Source organism: Podarcis vaucheri (genome assembly GCF_965113315.1).
Source record: "Podarcis vaucheri genome assembly, chromosome: 14".
NCBI lineage: Eukaryota > Metazoa > Chordata > Lepidosauria > Squamata > Lacertidae > Podarcis > Podarcis vaucheri.
Genome location: NC_138752.1, coordinates 6,112,158 through 6,130,193, shown reverse-complemented (window position 1 = coordinate 6,130,193; position 18,036 = coordinate 6,112,158). Strand labels below are relative to the sequence as shown.

General features: G+C 46.7%; 1 protein-coding gene across 5 annotated transcripts; it reads left to right on the top strand.

Annotated features, from left to right (window-relative positions):
* Positions 1-5,022: 5,022 nt before the first annotated feature.
* CCNB2 (cyclin B2) lies at positions 5,023-17,156 on the top strand. Of its 5 annotated transcripts, none has more exons than XM_082198757.1 (9): positions 5,023-5,264; positions 7,425-7,488; positions 8,817-8,945; positions 10,948-11,103; positions 11,730-11,888; positions 12,746-12,982; positions 13,767-13,907; positions 14,335-14,445; positions 15,408-15,624. In XM_082198757.1, exons 3-9 carry the CDS (start codon positions 8,817-8,819, stop codon positions 15,528-15,530), a joined length of 1,056 nt encoding a protein of 351 aa, XP_082054883.1. In that variant the 5' UTR covers positions 5,023-5,264; positions 7,425-7,488; the 3' UTR covers positions 15,531-15,624. The 5 variants fall into 5 exon arrangements, 3 of the variants coding, with proteins under 3 accessions (XP_082054883.1, XP_082054884.1, XP_082054882.1); XR_014213427.1 differs by lacking the exons at positions 5,023-5,264; positions 7,425-7,488 and adding exons at positions 5,916-6,563; positions 16,950-17,156 and having other exon boundaries at positions 15,408-15,600; XR_014213428.1 differs by lacking the exons at positions 5,023-5,264; positions 7,425-7,488 and adding exons at positions 5,916-6,563; positions 16,850-17,156 and having other exon boundaries at positions 15,408-15,600.
* The last annotated feature ends 880 nt before the right edge of the window (positions 17,157-18,036 follow it).

The window sequence follows — 18,036 nt, the reverse complement described above, 5'->3', positions numbered from 1 at the left end:
CCTGTCTCCTGTGTTGTTTCTAAGGCTCAATTTGCATAATTTGGGGAGTGGGTTAGGAATCAGACTGTTAATGCTGTTGCTAGCTTTGTACTGGCTGCCCTAAGATCAGTCAGCCCCCCCAGGTACAATGGATGAATGACATAATTCCCATTGTGCCTGACCACCGGCCATGATGGCTGGGCCTGAGGGGAGTTGGAGTCCAATAACACCCATAAAGACACAGGTTATAAATCTTTTATTATATACAGTAATGTTGGCTGCAAAATTAAGCCCCCGATCCAAATTAGTATAAAACTAGCCCAAAAGGCTGGGTTTTGAACTTTATTATCCTTGAACAGCACTTCCTACCCACCAATGATGCATGGCATGCTACCTCTGAACCCGGAGACTCACATGTCTGTGCCCACTGGTGGGGGACAGAATAGAGAAGTACAGGAAAAGAAAAAATGCTACTGGACTAAGGCTAGCCAAAGCATTCCCCCCCTCCAAAAAAAATCCTGGTTATAGTTTCAATATCACTCTCCAATTGAGGTGAACAAGGGAGTGCTATTGTGTACATTCATTATGCCTCAATCAAGATATCTTCAAGCTGTTAATTACTGTGGACATACTGTGCTTTCTTAATCAAGTTCTAATGAGGACTGATTTTTTCTAGTACAGTATGTTAGGAAGCTGGCAACATATAGCTATTTTTTTCCAAGGCCTATAGTAGCATCACAAAAGGAACACAATGCAATGTAATGAAGAGATGATTCCAGCAAAATTCACTGCAGCTATTTCGGATTCAGAGAGAGAGAGAGCACATTATGGATTCTTGAGTGATGCTAAGAACACCTTTTGGGTTTGGTGGGTGTTTTTTGAAACTTCTGAATGCAATTCCTGCATTGTTTGAAAGACATGAATAATTCCTTTTTGGAAGGTCTAGCCCAGGGGTCAGCAAACTTTTTCAGCAGGGGGCCGGTCCACTGTCCCTCAGACTTTGTGGGGGGCCGGACTATATTTTTTTTGGGGGGAATGAACGAATTCCTATGCCCCACAAATAACCCAGAGATACATTTTAAATCAAAGAACACATTCTACTCATATAAAAACACACTGATTCCTGGACCATCCGTGGGCTGGATTTAGAAGGCAATTGGGCCGGATTTGGGCCCCGGGCCTTAGTTTGCCTACCCATGGTCTAGAGCAGGGGTCTGCAACCTTTAAGACAAAAAGAGCCACTTGGACCCGTTTCCGAAAAAACAACAACAACTGGGAGCCGCAAAAACATTGCAACATTTAAAACAAATATAACACTGCATATATTGTTTCTGGCCTTAATGCTATATATATAGGATCGTGCAGTCAGCTGTCAATCTCAAGAAAAAAGGACATTGCAACATTTAAAACAAATATAACACTGCATATATTGTTTCTGGCCTTAATGCTATATATACAGGATCGTGCAGTCAGCTGTCAATCTCAAGAAAAAAGGACAAATTAATAGCTAATTAAAATATTTAATTTACAACCAGGTAACCAGGTTAATGGGACTTTTGCTCCTGAACCTCAGTGCTCAGTGTCTGCACATCAGGGCTGTAAGACGTCACCTTCATTTTCACACAGGCTTGCAAGCTGTCATCTGTGAGGCATGATCGGTGTTTGTTTTTAATATAGTTCATGTTGGAGAAGACCTGCTCACATACATATGTGGAAGAGACCACAAGGGCCATCGAGTCCAACCCCCTGCTAAGCAGGAAACACCATCAGAGCACTCCTGACATATGGTTGTCAAGCCTCTGCTTAAAGACCTCCAAAGAAGGAGACTCCACCACACTCCTTGGCAGCAATTCACCAAACTTTCACCTGCTTAAGTTTAAAAAGGGGCTTCAAGCAACTAAAAAGGGGCTTCAGGCAACTAACTCCACATGGAATTCCACGCGACCGCGACTGCATAATCAATGCCACAAAATGCCAAAGAAAATTAACCAGGGCCCCAGTGAACCATAAATCATAATCAGTGCCTGATGTAAATAATAATTAATAATGAGGGCCCAATGTCATCCTCGTCATTATAAAAATAATCCCTCTCTTCGTGCCGCCCAGCCTCCCAAGAAAAAAACCCCACTTCAAACGGTCACAAAGCACAAATTCCACGCGACCGCGACTTGCTATGCCCAATAATCAATGCCCCAAAATGTCATAGAAAATTAATCAGGGCCCCAGTGTACCATAAATCATAATCAGTGCCTGATGTAAATAATAATTAATAACGAGGCATTCGTCATTATAAAAATACCGTATTTTTCGCCCCATAGGACGCTCCGTCCCATAGGACGCACCTAGTTTTTTGGGGGGGAAATAAAGGGGAAAAATTTCCCTTTATTTCCCCCCCAAAAGCAGGTCGGGGAAACCGAACCAGGTTGAGGAACAGCGGGATGGCGGCGCTGCGCCTCCCTGCTGTCCCCCGAGCTTGTGGGGCTGGCCGATGTCTGCCCCGCGCCAGGGGCGCTCTGCATCAGGGCGCCCCCCCCCCTGCGGGGCGGCAGGCTGCTATCCGCAGCGTCGGGAGCCTTGCCGGGAAGTCCGGCAAGGCTCCCCACGCTGCGGATGTCTGCCTGGCGAGGGGGGCGCTCTGCTTTAGGGCGCTTCGCCCGCCGGGCGGCAGGCTGCTATCCGCAGCGTCGGGAGCCTTGCCGGGAAGTCCGGCAAGGCTCCCCACGCTGCGGATGTCTGCCTGGCGAGGGGGGCGCTCTGCTTTAGGGCGCCCCGCCCGCCGGGCGGCAGGCTGCTCACCTCCGCCCCTCGCCTCCGCCCCTCGCCTCCGCTCCTCACCTCCTCCCCTCGCCACCGCCCCGGAGCCGCAGCAAAGGCTTTAAAGAGCCGCATGCGGCTCTGGAGCCGCAGGTTGCCGACCCCCGGTCTAGAGATTCATATAACTTGGGTAGGGTTTTTTTTGCTAAGGGACAGTGATATCCAGGCTTTCCTCACAGACGCATAGAATTGAAAGGGCTTTCATCAACTTCCTGCAATTCAGGAATTACAGCTAAAGAATCCCTGACAGATGGCCATCCAACTGCTCTTTAATAACGTCCAGTTAGTGGACTAGGGGACTAAATTAGTTCCTTAAATGTTCCCTGGCACCTCCTTCCCAAAGCCTGGGAAGCTCTTGACTGGCTTAGGGAGGCCCGATACTCCCATAAATTTTACTGCACTCCACTGCCTCCAATGAAGGAGAGTGCACCACCTTTTGAAGAAGTCTGTTCTTCATCCTAGAGGGATGTTGCAATCCTCACACTAAAATGATAGACATAAAAGATGAAAGGCTGACATTACTAACCTGTGAGGTCATAATGCGGGGTTGAGGGAGATCAGCTGAAGGTTTTGTCTTTGGGGTGTAAGCCTGAAGGCAGGTCTGGCACGTTGTCCTTCAAGGACCCTTGCCTTTGTCTTCTAGGCTCCCTTACCTGCCACCACCAATATCCTGGGCACCCCTGTCTCCCATGGGTGGGTAAAGGAGCAGTAGAGAAGCTGGTTGCATTTCCTGGCATATTATTGTCAAAAGTGGGTGTGCAGAAGCAGTTGTGTTTTGAAAGTTACAGCTAGGCATGCAGTAAGATAATCAAAACACAGAGTTAACTAGCCTGGATCCATCACCATACATTTCAAAGTATAGTCACTGAGCTGGAACATAACACTCCATAGTCTGCATTGAATCCCTTTTTAAAAACTTGCTCAAAACTATTATTTGTATGCAGTAAAAATAATAAGAGTGATAAAATTGCTTTTTGTTTTTGCTTTCTGTGAATATAATTCCTTTCTGTTTAAACAAGTAATCTGACAAAAGATGTCAATCTTTACATGGGCTATTTAAGAATAAAAGCAGAACTGCTGCATGAAGGGCGTAGTTGAGGTTTTCAACTGTATCACAACTTTCTAAATTATTAGAATATCAGATGGTTTGAAACTGTTAGAAGCACAGCTTTTCCTAGCAGATGGCCTTACAAACCAGTTTGCATTTTGTCAGGTAGCTGCACTTGAGAAGTTTCTGACTGCATCCAGAAATAAATTCCGTCATTAGTAGACCTATCTCATTAGAGGAATCTGTTTCATAACCCATTAAAAGTAATCCCACATTGGACTGGATATTCATTCAATGTTTTGTACCCCGCTCTTCCTCTGGACCAGAGTGCAGCAAACAGCAGAAAGAAGACAACCATATGTCAGAAGAACGGAAAAATCTCAGAATCAAATAAAATGTAAAAAGTAACAGCAATTTTATCCATGGGACCACACCACACCCTAAAATAATTGTTCATGGCCCAAATACCAGGTCACTATCGCTATTGTGGGGCAGACCAAGCATCACTTGCAAGCGAGTAACAGAGGAACCCAGCAGGGCAATTCTCGTGGGTCATTCCAGTGCGTAGCTGTCAACTTTCCCCCTTTTTAAAGGGAATTTCCCTTATTCCGAATAGGATTCCTCCCAAGAAAAGGGAAAAAGTTGACAGCTATGTTCCAGTGTGCATGAGGTTACTGTAAAGGGTCTGAGATGGGGCTGCAGGGCCTCTCCATCAACTCATCTGAGAGACCAGCAGCTGTGGACTTCTCTCCTTTCAACCGTTTCCATTCCAGCTGATCGTTAGAAGAACTTTGTAACAAGTGCCCGGGTTTACTTTTCCCCTCCTCCCTCTCAGTCCCCGTTTTATTTGTGTTTTGTCTTTGAGTCTCGAAAGCTGAAGACAGGGGCTGTCTCATTACTGATCTTTGTAAGCAGCCACTGTTTACTTTCCGCGCAAAGAAAACGGCAGGTTTCGAACCCACGACTTGCAAGAACTGCTAAAGATGCTCCCCTCTCCCTAAGCAGGACTACAACTCCCATGTCGCCTTGCGCGCTTTTAGCGGCCCCTGAGAGAATGTGTCGCCTCTCGCCCTTCTCGGGCGTCGGAGCCCGCAGCTGAAGGCCGCAGTCGCCTTGGCAACACAAGCATAAGGGGCGGGCGCAAGAGAGTGGCAGCCAATTGTGCGAGGCGGGCTCGACGCGAAGAGCCAATGGCGACGCCGCTAGGATCCCCTCAGAAGGGCGAGGCTGCGGCGGCGGCCTTGAAAAAGCGCGAGGAGGCGGCTGTGCTGGCCATGGCGGCGCAGCTACGAAGGGGTCTGTTGAGTCGTGGCCTGTGAAACTCCCCGCCACTGGCTTAGTGGCAACGTGTGACGAACCGGCTTTCCTCCTTCTTGGGCTTGTCCTCCACTCGTGCGCGGCTCCAGCTGCACGTGTGCATGAGGTCCGTGACGCGTATCTTGGTCCGAGGGTCGCTTGGGTGCTCCGAGACTGACCCGCCGCGGGGCTTCTTGTTGCCCCCCCCCACGGCCAGGTTTGGGGTCTAGGGGGAAAGCTTCGTTGGGGGTTAAAGGCGGAGCGAGGGGTGGTTCCGGCGCCTGCTGGGCCAAGAAGCCGCCCTTGGCCTGACTGTCGTTTTTGTGCCTTCGGAACGCGCTGCCCCTTGAAGAGCTACCGGCGCTGGTCACGTATTGTTGTTGGGTGTAGAGAAATTTCCATTTGGCAGACTTTCGCAGAAAGTCAAGTTTCCATCTAGGACTGGCTGCACTTTCTCTGTGCCCGCTAGTGGCATTTTCGTTGTTAACCCCTGGGGCCTTCTGTAATATCTAGCTGCTTATAAATGATTCCAATGGTGCTCTGCTGCAAAGTCTTTCTCAAAATAGAGGCATTAAAATTAGAGGACCCAGCTTAGTCATGCTCATAAATTGAAGTGGGTCTACTCTGAGTAAAACTTGGTTTCCACTGTTCTCTCCTCCTCCGGCGATCCCTCATAGCAAAGTAAGATTGTCTTCCATGAACACGGTTTTAACAGTGAGACCGTAAGTGACTGGAGGCCAATTCTGGATCCACACATCCTTGGGGGGGGGGGGCATAGGTTTCCGGGCAGGAGTTGATCACAGTGAGGGTTTGCCTTCCTCTGAGCTTGTTTCTCCCTTTCATCCAGAGTTCAAGTCCAGGATGTCTTTGATAATGGCTGTTCTCCAGTTGAAGCGCTCTCAGGCCAGTGTTTATCAGTCACCTGTGCTTATTCTGCATTTTTTAAAGATTTGCCTTGAGAGAATCTTTAATGCTCTTTTGTTGACTACCAGCATTACACTTTCCATTTCTAAGTTTGGAATAGAGTAGTTGCTTTGGAAGGCAATAATCAGGCATCTGAACAACATGACTAATCCAATGAAGTTGATGTTGAAGAATCATTGCTTCAACACTGATGATCTTTGCTTCTTCCAGTACACTGGCATTAGTTCATCTGTTTTCCCAAGTGAAGTGTAAATTTTTTCAGAAACCACTTATGAAATCTTTCAAGGAGTTGGAGATGGCATTTTTAAGTGGTCCATGTTTCACAAGTGTACAGTAAAGTTGGTAGTACAATAGCTTTGTAAACAAGCATTTTGGTTTCCCTGCAAATGTCCCGGTTCTCGTACACTCTGCACTTCAATTGGGAGAAAGCTGCACTCACAGAGCTCAGGCAATGCTGGATTTTGGCATCAATGTCGGCCCTTGTGGAAAGATAACTGCCCAGGTAGGAAAAGTGATCAACACTTTCCAATGCTACACCATTGAGTTGGATTTGTGGTGCTGCAGAGGGGTTATTTTGTACTTGTTGGTGCAGCACTTTGGTTTTTTGGGATGTTGAGCCATAGGCCAAGCTTTTCGTAAGCTTCTGTGAAGATATTTAGGATGGCTTGGAGGTCATCCTCTGAGTGTGCACACACTACAGTGTCATCATCATACTGAAGCTCTAAGATGGAAGTTACAGTAACTTTACTCTTTGCTTTCAGCCTACTCAGAGTAAAGAGCTTTCCATCTGTTTGATATATGATTTCTACTCTGGTGGGGAGTTTCCCTTTGACCATGTGTAGGATCATGGCAATGAAAATAATGAATAGAGTTGGGGCAATAACACAACCCTGTTTAACACCTGATCCCACTATTAATGGTTCACTTTGAGAACCATTGTTATCTGAAATTGTTGTTGTCATAGTGTCATGCAGGAGCTGAACGATGTTCACAAATTTATCTGGGCATCCAATTTTCAGAAGGACAGTCCACAGGGCATTACGATTTACAGTGTCAAAGTCCTTAGTAAGGTCAATAAATGCCATAAACGGGTTGGTTTTGCTCTCTGCATTTTTCTTGAAGCTGTCAAGCAGTGAAAATCATGTCCACTGTCCCCCAGAAGGTCTAAAAACATTTTGGGATTCAGGAAGGGTAGCCTTGGATATTGTTAAGAGATGGTTTGCTAAGATCCTTGCAAGAATTTTGCTGGCTGCAGCTAATAGATACCTCGATAGTTTCTGCAATCTGTTCTGTTGTCTTTTTTTTAAAGAGATTGATAATTTTGGCATCCCTAAAGTCTGCTGGGATCTCCTTTCTCTCCCAGATTTTTCCAATGAGCTTGTGAAGTTGTGTAAGTTTGATTCCACCCACTTTGAAGACTTCAGCAGGTATCCCATTAGGTCTTCTGGCTTTGTTGTTTTTCATTTGGTTAATAGCTGTACACAACTCTCCCAGATTTGGAGGTACTGCAAGCTCATCTTTAATTTGTTTTTGTGGGATTTGAGAAAGGATGGGGGAGTTGCGGTTAAGAAGATGCTGGTAACGTTCTTTCCAGTGCAGTGCAATAGCTTCTTTATCTTTTAGAAGTGTGGTACCGTCTGTTGAGCATAGGGGGCATATGCCATGATTTATTGGCCCATAGATGGTCTTTGTGGCTTTAAAGAAATTCTGTGCATCATGAGTGCCGGCTAACTGCTGGATCTCTTGAGCTTTTTTTATCCACCAGGTGTTCTTTAATTCTCTGGTTCTTCTTTGAACCTCAGCCTTAGCGTTGGCATAGGGTTTTTTTCTTAGTGGAACAGTTTCTATCTCTTTTCCAAGTCCAGGTGGGATGGATTGATGCCCCTTGTGGACATAGAGCAGGTAAGAAAAATGCACTAACCCCCTGACAGAACAGCTGTGTGTGTGTGTTGCACACCAGTTATCTTTGTCATGAATTTATTATTAACTGTCTTTGTGTCTCTGTGTCCAGTCATTATGCTGTTATGGCAGCACCAGCCTTTCCTGTGCCAGTTTCGCTGTGATTCCATTAGACAGGGTTGGACTCAGTGACCTTGGGGACGCCTTCAAACTGTACAATTCTCTTATTCCATCCCAGGGGTGGATAAAACATAAGCTTTACCAGCTGGTACAGAATTCATTCCTATTGGCATCAAAGCTCTAAGGCTATACATATATGCTTGGAAGTGTGTGGGAAATGACAATCAAAATCCATGTGAGTGCGTACAGTAACCCCACAATTTACACACATTTAACTTCAGCTTTGTGTGTGTGACACTTAAATACAGTAATAATATAAACAGGAGGAAAGGGGGTGGGGTTCTGTGAAAAAATGACTTTGGCAATCCCACCCACCATTGAACCGAATGGGTTTTGACTATATGTGATTTTGGCTTTAGGTGTGGCCCCTGGAGCGTAACCGGCATGTAAGCTATTTGCTTATTTGTCATCCTGTCTGATGTCCCACCTTTTCCATGGCTCAACTTGCAAAAATCTTCACAGTATTTTGGTAGTGTTGCTTAAGCAGTAAGACATGCAGTGCCTACAACTACATAATTTAGCTTGCAGAGTCTCGATTGTGGATGACCTTGCAGAATGTTCTGGGCCTTATTTAGAATCTAGTATGCTGGCCCACATAGTGGCTAAGTCTTAATCAGTGGGTTTTGGGAGCGGGCACTGCCCCTTGAAGAAGTAATGCCTGGTCCTCACTTTCTAGATGCTAAACCACCTGAAGAAAGACATGATAGTAGATCATGGCAAGACCCGCAGCCTGTTGAATGGTCCACGGGGACCTCTGCAAGAAATCAGCAACAGGATGGTGACCCAAAGACCCAAAGGATTCAAGGTAACTTTAGCCCTTTAGCTGTGGGGGGCGTTGCCTCTTGCATTTCTGCCCTTGCCTTCCCTCATCAGGAAACAGAGAATTCCTAAGTAGCAGCTGAAGGCCTTATCAGGTTATCAGTGGTTTTTGGAAGTGAGAACTTTTAATTAACATAAGAAGAAGAAGTTTTATTTATATCCCGCCCTTCCCACCCAGAACTGGGCTCAGGACGGCTAACATCAAAATATATAATACATTAAGACATAAAATTCAGCAAACAACTGAAATACAGCTTAAAATCGGATTAAAATCAAAATAAGATCAGATGACTGCCCGCAAACTATAGCTATAACTATAGGGGTTGGGAACCTTAAGTACTCACCAGGCTCAGCTATTTGTATGAGCCGGTCAAAAGAGTTAGGCCGCTTATATGCAGGGTCTTGTAAAAGGAGAGGGTCAGACCACTGGCAGAGGAAGAGGCGTGTGGGAGGAGCGCATCGCCCACAGCAGCGCGATCCTGGCGGGGTGCCATTGCAGCTGCCCCCACGCTGGGTGCCACACCCCTACGGGCAGCACGCAACACCCCCGGGACATGCGCCAGCCCCGCCCCCACCTGCTGTCCGCCCCCTGGTACCGGAGCATGAAGCTCCACCACTGGGTCAGACTGAGCCCCAACTAAAGGCCTGGTGGAACAGTTCCATCCTGAAGGCCATGCAGAAAGATGTCAAGTCCCGCAGGGCCCTGGTCTCTTGCAACAGAGCATTCCACCAGACTGGAGCCAGGACCGAAAAGGAGAGGCAGTCCCGTAGGTATGAGGGTCCCAGGTTGTATAGGGCTTTAAAGGTTAGGACCAGCACCTTAAACCTGACCCTGTACTCCACCGGGAGCCAGTGAAGCTGATATAGCACTGGTTGGATGTGGTCCCATGGCGAAGACCACATATTGGTGGCTTACTGCTTTTATTTTGTTTTGTCTAGCGGGGAGTGGCTGGTGTTGCCTGGGGATTTTTAGAAGCCAAAAAAAAAATCTCTTCCTGACTCTTTCCACCACAGCACTGGCTACCTCTCTAAATGTTCTCCCCTTTTCTGCTTCCTACCTCCACAAGTTGCAGTGTAGTTTACAGATGTTTAGTAAAGAGGTCTGTTTGTGAACATTCATTAATTGTCTTCAGTACAACAAATTCAGTGTTTGATACCCAAACATTTCCTCATGTTCTCACGGCCAACTGTGGTGCTACAGTTCATCTAACTTGGCTCTCCCAACCCAATTAATAATTACTATTTTTGACAAGCATGTTTGAACCAAAGTGGAGGAAGACTAGCCGGCTCTGCTGGTGCTGCTGGAATCTGCTTGGTCCTAGTTTAATCCTTCGACCTTTTCAGGTGTCTGGTGCTACAGGTGAATGGATTCAGTTGCTTTCTTCTTCCCTAAAGTTTCAAGTACCTTGGTTTCACCAGCATTGCTTTGCAGGACAGGGGATGAAGAGGGCATGGGGGAGGCTTATTCTTCCTAAGTGAGATTCAAGCGATATCACTTCTCTTGGAATGTGGCTGTTGCAAGTTTTTCTATCCTCATTTGGTGAAAGACACATGTGGGTTCAGTCTCTTCTTAAGACTTGATGTTGACCTGTGTGCCCTTGAGCAAGTATAACCCATCTTGCCAGATAATTATTTGGAAGAAAGCAAAGGCCAGGTGCTTGGCAAATGTTGAGTGAGTGCAAGCATGCAAGGGACCATGAGCAGGAAGTGATCAGAACACCCTCTCCCATCCTCTCTTTCTGTGGCATGTTACAAGAGCATTGGGCCTACAAATCTCCCATTTGGTGTTGTGGCTTCACTTCTGCTATCTTTTTTTCTTAGATGTTATTTATTAAACTTGCATCCTTCCTTTCTACCAAATTGTCACCAGGTGGTTAACAATATTAATACGAAAAGGGGCAGGGTGAAATATCAAGAAAATCAAACAAAGTACCAGTTAAAAATAATTTCAACTGGGGTGTGTCGGGGGGGGTTGCTTCTTAAACTAGGATCCTAATTCATTCTCTATGGAAGTGGAATTGTGCCAAGCCTTTTCTGAAATGCTGCGGGGAAATATAGAAGATATTGATGCTGGAGACAGGGAGGACCCCCAGATGTGCAGTGACTACGTGAAGGATATCTACCAGTACCTGAGGCAACTGGAGGTATTTATGCCTGGCAGCGAAACCTCCTCCTACCCACTTGGTGTGTGGTGTTTGGGCTGCTACTGTTGGATGGGGAATCCTGTCAGCTATCATGGCGTTTCTGAGCGGAAATGTTCTAGCATTTTCCAGAGTGTCTGGAAGATTTTCAAGGGAACACACATGCAGCTGGAATGAGCTCGTTGTGTTTCAAGGTCTGCCTGTGAATGCAGTCCAACAGGATCTCATGTTACTCTTGCTTTCACTCTCTCTGCTGTTCCTTCACACTCTTTCTGAATTGATTTTTACTTGCTTAGTGTATATAGTATGCTTAAGTTTTTTACTGTTCTATTTTGCTGCAACTAGATTGTAAAGATTTCCATTCCAGGGATCTGGTATTGAACTGTCAAGCTTATTTTTGCCTTCGTAAATTTTTACTAATGAATCTACTGCATAATGAGTTCTTCCTAGAACCACATACCTACTTGGAGCTGCCATTCTGCTAACAACTAAGCAGGCATGCCCCTGGAGTCCTTGGAACCTGAACCCTGACAAATGCATTTTGGGTCTGACTCCCTTCTAGCTGCTCCCCCCTTGCCAGCTATCTAAACATGGGACAAGCCTCTGAACTAGTTGACCCTCTCCAACAGGTCCAGCAGCGTGTCTTTCCCTTCTACCTTGATGGCACAGAGATCAGTGGGCGGATGCGGGCCATTCTTGTTGACTGGCTGATCCAGCTCCATGCAAAGTTCCAACTTATGCAGGACACTCTCTACATGTGTGTGGCCATCATAGATCGCTTCTTGCAAGTAAGCTTGGCATTTATAGCACATATGAAGCTTGAATGGTGGAGCTGTGCATGAAACTCCTGTTTTGACCTCTGAGATGCCGCTTTTGCTGGGTGGGGGCTTGGTGGATGGATGTGGGGTTCCTAGTTGCATAGACTGAGCTGCGGAGTAGCCTTCTGCAGTGTGGTGTTTTCCAGATGTTTTGGACCACAACTCCTATCAGGGCACGGAAGGCATCATCACACTGGGGGTGGGAGATTGATATTGAAACAGTGGACACTGTCAACTAGGGAAGTTTAAGCATGGGCTTAAAAGCAGTGACTGGAATCTTCCCCATGCTTTGAATTAAGGTATACTGGGAATTTGTTGTTGGCACTCACTACATTCCAGTCAGCCAAACTTTGGTTCCCTTATGCTTATATCCCCCCCCCTTCCTACATGAAACTCAAAGTGTCACACGTGTGCATGATGACCCTCTAGGCACTGATCAGACTCAAACCAACTTAGCTTCAACTAGGTGGTTGACATACTCTGGAAGCATCCCCCATTTTAAAACGTGAGGTGTTTGCTTCTCCAAAGTGCTCCTAGGAGTTGTATCTCTGGGAAGCTGTAGGTAGCAGAACACAGCCCTCTGAGACCATGGTGCAGCTGATTTTGCAGAGGGCAGGGGGGCCTCCGTCTATCTTGATTCCAAAACACCATCACACTTGAATCCCAAACTATTGAGAACTATAAAGAAGGCTCTCTTAAGAAACCTCTTTGTCAGTTCCCGAGAGCTGTTTTTGTGCAAAAGTGAGGAGCAAGGCAGTGTCTCAATATCTCAACATTTGTGTCTCAACATTTGTGTAATACAACCAGTATTGTGTGTGTCAAACTAGGCTCAGCCTGTCTCCCGCAAGGAACTCCAGTTGGTCGGTGTTACTGCAATGCTTCTGGCTGCAAAATATGAAGAGATCTATCCACCAAGTATTTTGGATTTTGTCTACATGACCGACCGAGCATACACACCGACTCAGATCCGGGCAACGGAGCAGAAGATCCTTAAGGAGCTTAACTTTGCCTTAGGAAGACCACTACCACTCCACTTCCTGAGACGAATAGCCAAAGTTTCTGATGTAGGTCCATCTGCCAGTACCTTGAGCTTGGGTAGCCTGGTAATAGGATGTTGAGTATGGTTGAGGGGCGGGGGTGCTGACCAGCCTCTTCTGAAAGGAGTGTCCACCTGTGTGTTGGAGTGAGCGGGAAGGTCTGGGATCCAACCATGGCATCACTTGATTTGGGCACTACAGTATCTGGTAATGAGGGGAGGGGGTATGTGCAAGCCAAATAAGAGTCTCCTGGTGCTATGTGTAGATTCCAGAGGTGAATGCACTAATTTGTGCAAGCCCTCTGCTCCCATGAAAGCCATTTTTTGTTTCTGCCCTTTAAGTACACAAGTGTGCAAGGTGCTGGGGAGGAACACGGGTTCAAGGCCTCTGGCAAGTGGCTAAATGAGCATAGACAAAGCAGCTATTAAGGGAGAGGCTAGATGAAAGAAAAGGGACCCACAGGATGAATAAGAGCTGACTGTACTTGTGCCTATGATGATCCAGGACTGAAGCATGGGCTCTTAGAGAAGGCAAGTGCACCTAGTCATGAAGAGGGGCACAGCAGCTAGGGAGAGAAGAACTCTCCTTTGACTTAAGCCGCCACCCTGCCAACCTGGCGTCCTCCAGATATTTTGGACCACAATTGATGGGAATTGTAGTCCAGAACCCTGGAGAGAGTATCAGGGTTGTGGGGGTTGCTCTAGATCTAGTTACAAGTTCCAGTAAAATCAAAGATACACAAGCTTCTCTGGGTAGGCATTAAAACTAGAGGCCGGCTGCATTCAAGCAAGTGCTCTTCCTGTTTTGCCAGGCATCTGCTGAATCGTACCTGCTAGCAAAGTACCTGATGGAACTGACCCTTTTGGACTACAATATGGTGCATTATAATCCTTCAGAGGTTGCAGCTGCAGCAATTTGCCTGTCTCGGAAGGTCTTCTCAGAAGGCCAGTGGGTGAGTCTTGGCTGAGTGAAAGCAGTATGGAAGGGGGCAGAGACCACATCCTCCCCCCAAGTAACTGGACTAGAGGCCCCTGCGGAGAGTCTGTGAAGAGAATACCTGGCATTCCTTGCCTCCTCCAGGCACTGACCCGGACCTTCTTAGCATGAGCAAGGTGCTGGCCACAGGTGCTTTCAGGCCTTACCGGCATCATAACCTAGTCAGAAACCGATTTGCTCTAAGATGCTTTTAAAGCAGTCCTGCAAACCTACAGACGAGTTACTGACTCACAAATGTTTGAGCAAGTCTGCTTGTGAGGTCCACTGACAGCTCAAAAGGATTTGCTGGGTCCTGCCTAGCTGCTACGGGTGGCCCTGGCAGGTGGGGGTTTACAGTGCTCTTGGGACAGGCTTTGACAGCCGCCGCCGCCTCTCCTTTGTAGAACCCCAAGCTGTGCTATTATACTGGATATGAAGAGGAGGGTCTTACCCCTGTTATGGAGCACATGGCCAAGAATGTTGTCAGAGTCAACAGGAATCTAACAAAACACCTTGTAAGTATCTGCTCCTATTTTAGCAGCCTTGGCTGCTATTAGGCTTAATGTTCCTGTTACAGGCAACTACTGTGGGGCATGGGTGGGTGTGTTCACCCCAGGAAAGAGAACAGGGCAAGAGGGGAGGGAGCCTGGAATGGAAACTGCCACACTCTTAAAATAAGGCAAATTCAGACGCTTTGAGATTTGGGTCCTGGCTCTATTTGCCTTCAATATTGGGGGTTAGAACCCCTCTACCACCACTGCTGCCACCCCACCATCAGTGATCATGGGGGGACAGTTGAAGTTCCAAGGAGCTGCTTTATATATTTAGACCAAATTAGCCTGCCTAGTTCGTTATTGTCTACACTGACTGGCAGCAGCTCTCTGGAAAAGCTGTTCTGCATGCTCACAAGAGGAATATAGAAAACAAGGGCAAAAAATTACACACCTCCTACTCCTGGGTATTGGTGTCCTTCCTTTGCTGGAAGCCCCTTTTAGCTTGAAACATCTGACACTTGAGCCTGCATAGCCTGAATGTTACTGTTCTTTCCTTTTCTGATTGCCTTTTCAATAACACAAGCAAGGAGCGCTTGCATCAATACCTTACTGCACCAAGCTGTTGGCCTCCAGATGTTTTAGGCTAAGGGTCCAATGAGCCCGAGCCAACACACCTGGAGCGCACCATGTTTGCAAAGGCTGCCTTTCTGGGTGCTCTGTTTTGGGATGCTGGAATCAGATGAGCACAAACCTTTTCCCTTAGGCCAAAGAAAGTAGAGCAGCAGGGTGCTGGGAGATCTTGGTTTCTTTGCCATCAAAAATAAAAGTAAAACCAATAGATGTTGAGAGAATTTGACATTCTCCTACAAGTAGTCAAGTGTAAGTGATGACTTTCTCAGGAACAAAACCAGCAGCTTAATTCCTGCAGCAAGGTAAACATATTCTCTCCAACCTAACCTTCTCCCGCCTCACACCTCTGACAGGCTGTCAAGAACAAATATTCTAGCAGCAAATTCCTGAGGATCAGCACTATCCCTCAGCTGAACTCCAGCAGCATTAAAGACTTTGCAGCGCCTTTGCTGGGTGAAGCCAGGCAGCTGATGTGAGCATTGCCCAATCATTACATGGAAGAAAATATGCCGTTTTTGGATGTGGCCTTCTGGAGGTCTTTTTAAGGTGAATGCTTTAGAGTTGCTCTTACAAATATTCCATATTCTTGTACATAATAAAGATATTGTAAAAAAAAAAGTCCTTTTACAAAACCAAAAAGCAGGAGTCATAATGGCATTACCAAGGCCATTACTTTGCAAGTCTGGCAGTCTTGCAAGTCCATCCATTCTTTCTAGCTGTCCTTCTCACTGTGCTGCTTGGGCTTACCAGGGTAAGTGAAAGCCCAAGAGGGCCAGGAGGCAGCTTCCTTTCTTGTTTCTGCTCCACAGCATTTCAATGCCTTGGAAATGTTGCACATCTCCTTATGCACAGGAGCCAGAAGTGGTCCCCTCACTGCAGTGTGTTTTCTTGGCCAACAATGATTTGCTGTTCTTGGCCAGACACTGATTAAGACTTCAGGGTGAAGCAACCTGCTGCTGCCCCCCCCCCCAAATGAAAATGATGCACTGAGCCAGAATGGCATTCACAGGCCAAGAGAAAATGTTTTTGGTCATTTTCAGCATTTTTTGTAACCAAATTTAAACATCTGGAATAAATCACACCTTGTTACAATTTGCCTTCTATACAGTTTAGGAGATCTAAAACTGATGGTGTTAAAATACCTGTAAGTTACGGCTGGTTTTGTGTTTGTGCATCAGTAAGAATTCCACTGTACCTTACTAAAGGATAGTATTTGAAATATTTTGCTTCTTGAAAATGAGAAGCTCTGGGCAAAGCCTTAGCTTTACCATTTACAAATAAGTTTAAGCAGCCTTACTGCTGAGGCCGGAGGCTGGTTAAGCCATCGTTTTCAATCTTGTCAAACCCATGGCCTGAAATCCTGGTTGGGGGGGGGGGATTGTTCCATGTGTGCAGGTTTAGGTAAAATGGGCCAATTAGAGATTAACAAAGCCTCACGAACAAGGTGCCCAATCACTCCTAGTCCACCCACCCTTGGTGTCTGAATACAGCCTGAGCCTTGATTGTAGGGTGCTGTGGGAAGGGGATAGACATGCGGGGGGGGGGGGGTTGGGGTTGCTGTTCTTTCTCTGTAAGCTTGTTGGTACCATCCTTAGTATTACTGGCTGTAGCATTTAAATCTTGTATTGTGGCAGAGTGTGTTGCACTTCTGGTGGTAGCAGCTACCTTTAAAAGTTTAGCGTTTCTGGAAGCCACTTGAAAACACTTCTGTCTTCCTGCTCCAGTGCTTTCCTGCAGCTAGATTTGAGATTACATGCTTCTGAGCTCCATTCTTCTACTACATTTGACAGAGCAGAGGTCCTATGACACAGAACTTCCTGATGTTGCTTAGATTTGTTCTGGAGCAGAAGCAGCTAAATATGCATGAAAGCAGCATGAATGTTTTTATTCTCAAGGCATCTGTCATGGTGGAAGGACCTAATGCTGTACAGAGAGAAGGGTGGCTGGAGCTGGCCCCATCTGCAGACCCCTCAGGACAAGGCAAGGTTGGTGCAGAGTCTGGCAGGCTCTTGGCCACGGAGGATGGGCCAGCAGCCATAAGATGCAGAGCAAGCGGAACCTGCCACATCCTACCGACCACCTTGATGAGACCTCCAGGGATTTGAATACCATAATTTTCGCTCTATAACACGCAGATTTTTTCTCCTAAAAAGTAAGGGGAAATGTCTGTGCGTGTTATTGAGCGAATGTGTGGTCCATGGAGCCGAGAGGTGCGAGTGAAGGCAAAAATCAGGCAAATATCAATCGTCCGGAGAAGGGAAGCCTTGAAAAGAGGAAGCTGCTGCTTTCCTGCATTCTGCCTCAGGGTCTTACTGCCCACCCGCTTCTGTTTGTTACTGTGTTTGCTCAAACGGAACAAAGAGCAGAGAAAACTCCTCCCCTCCAGGCAAGCAGAGGGGAAAGCAGAGCGTCCTTCCTTCTAATTCCTCTCGTGCTCCGGGGCTGCAACATGCAGGTGGGGGAGAGAGAGAGAGCTGGCTGGCTTGGGTGGGTGCGTGGGGGGAACTTTTGCCTTCCTTTCCTCCCTCCGGTAAAATCCCTCTCCTGCATTCTTAGCCAGCTGCTTCTCCACACACCCCTCTCGGTGCTCCTTGTCCCTTCTATGTTTTTCCTTCCCTCCCCACTTAAAACGTGGTTACAAAGCACGGATCCACATGGATCCTCAGGATCTTTGCATTGGGCTACCCCAAACTCACCGTCAAATCACATGTCTGTGGCCACAGCATGAAGCACAAAAATGATACATCCACTGTTTCATTCAGATTTTTTTTCTTGTTTTCCTCCTCTAAAAACTATGTGCGTGTTATGTTCAGGTGCGTGTTATCGAGCGAAAAACACGGTATGTCTTGGTCCCCCTGTGTACAAAGCAGCTACTCTGCCACTACGCTGCGGTCCCTTTCTCGGAACACCGTTTATGCTTCAGCTGCAATGTGTACTGTTAAACAGTACTTCCCACTAACAGAGTATAATTCCTACTTGCGA

Bases quoted from the DNA above. Each gene is read 5' to 3' on its own strand.
- CCNB2 (XM_082198756.1), top strand. From the start codon at position 6,513: ATGCTGGATTTTGGCATCAATGTCGGCCCTTGTGGAAAGATAACTGCC. The intron at 6,564-8,816 runs GTAGGAAAAGTG...CTCACTTTCTAG, and splicing joins GTGGAAAGATAACTGCCCAG to ATGCTAAACCACCTGAAGAA. The intron at 11,104-11,729 runs GTATTTATGCCT...CCTCTCCAACAG, and splicing joins AGTACCTGAGGCAACTGGAG to GTCCAGCAGCGTGTCTTTCC.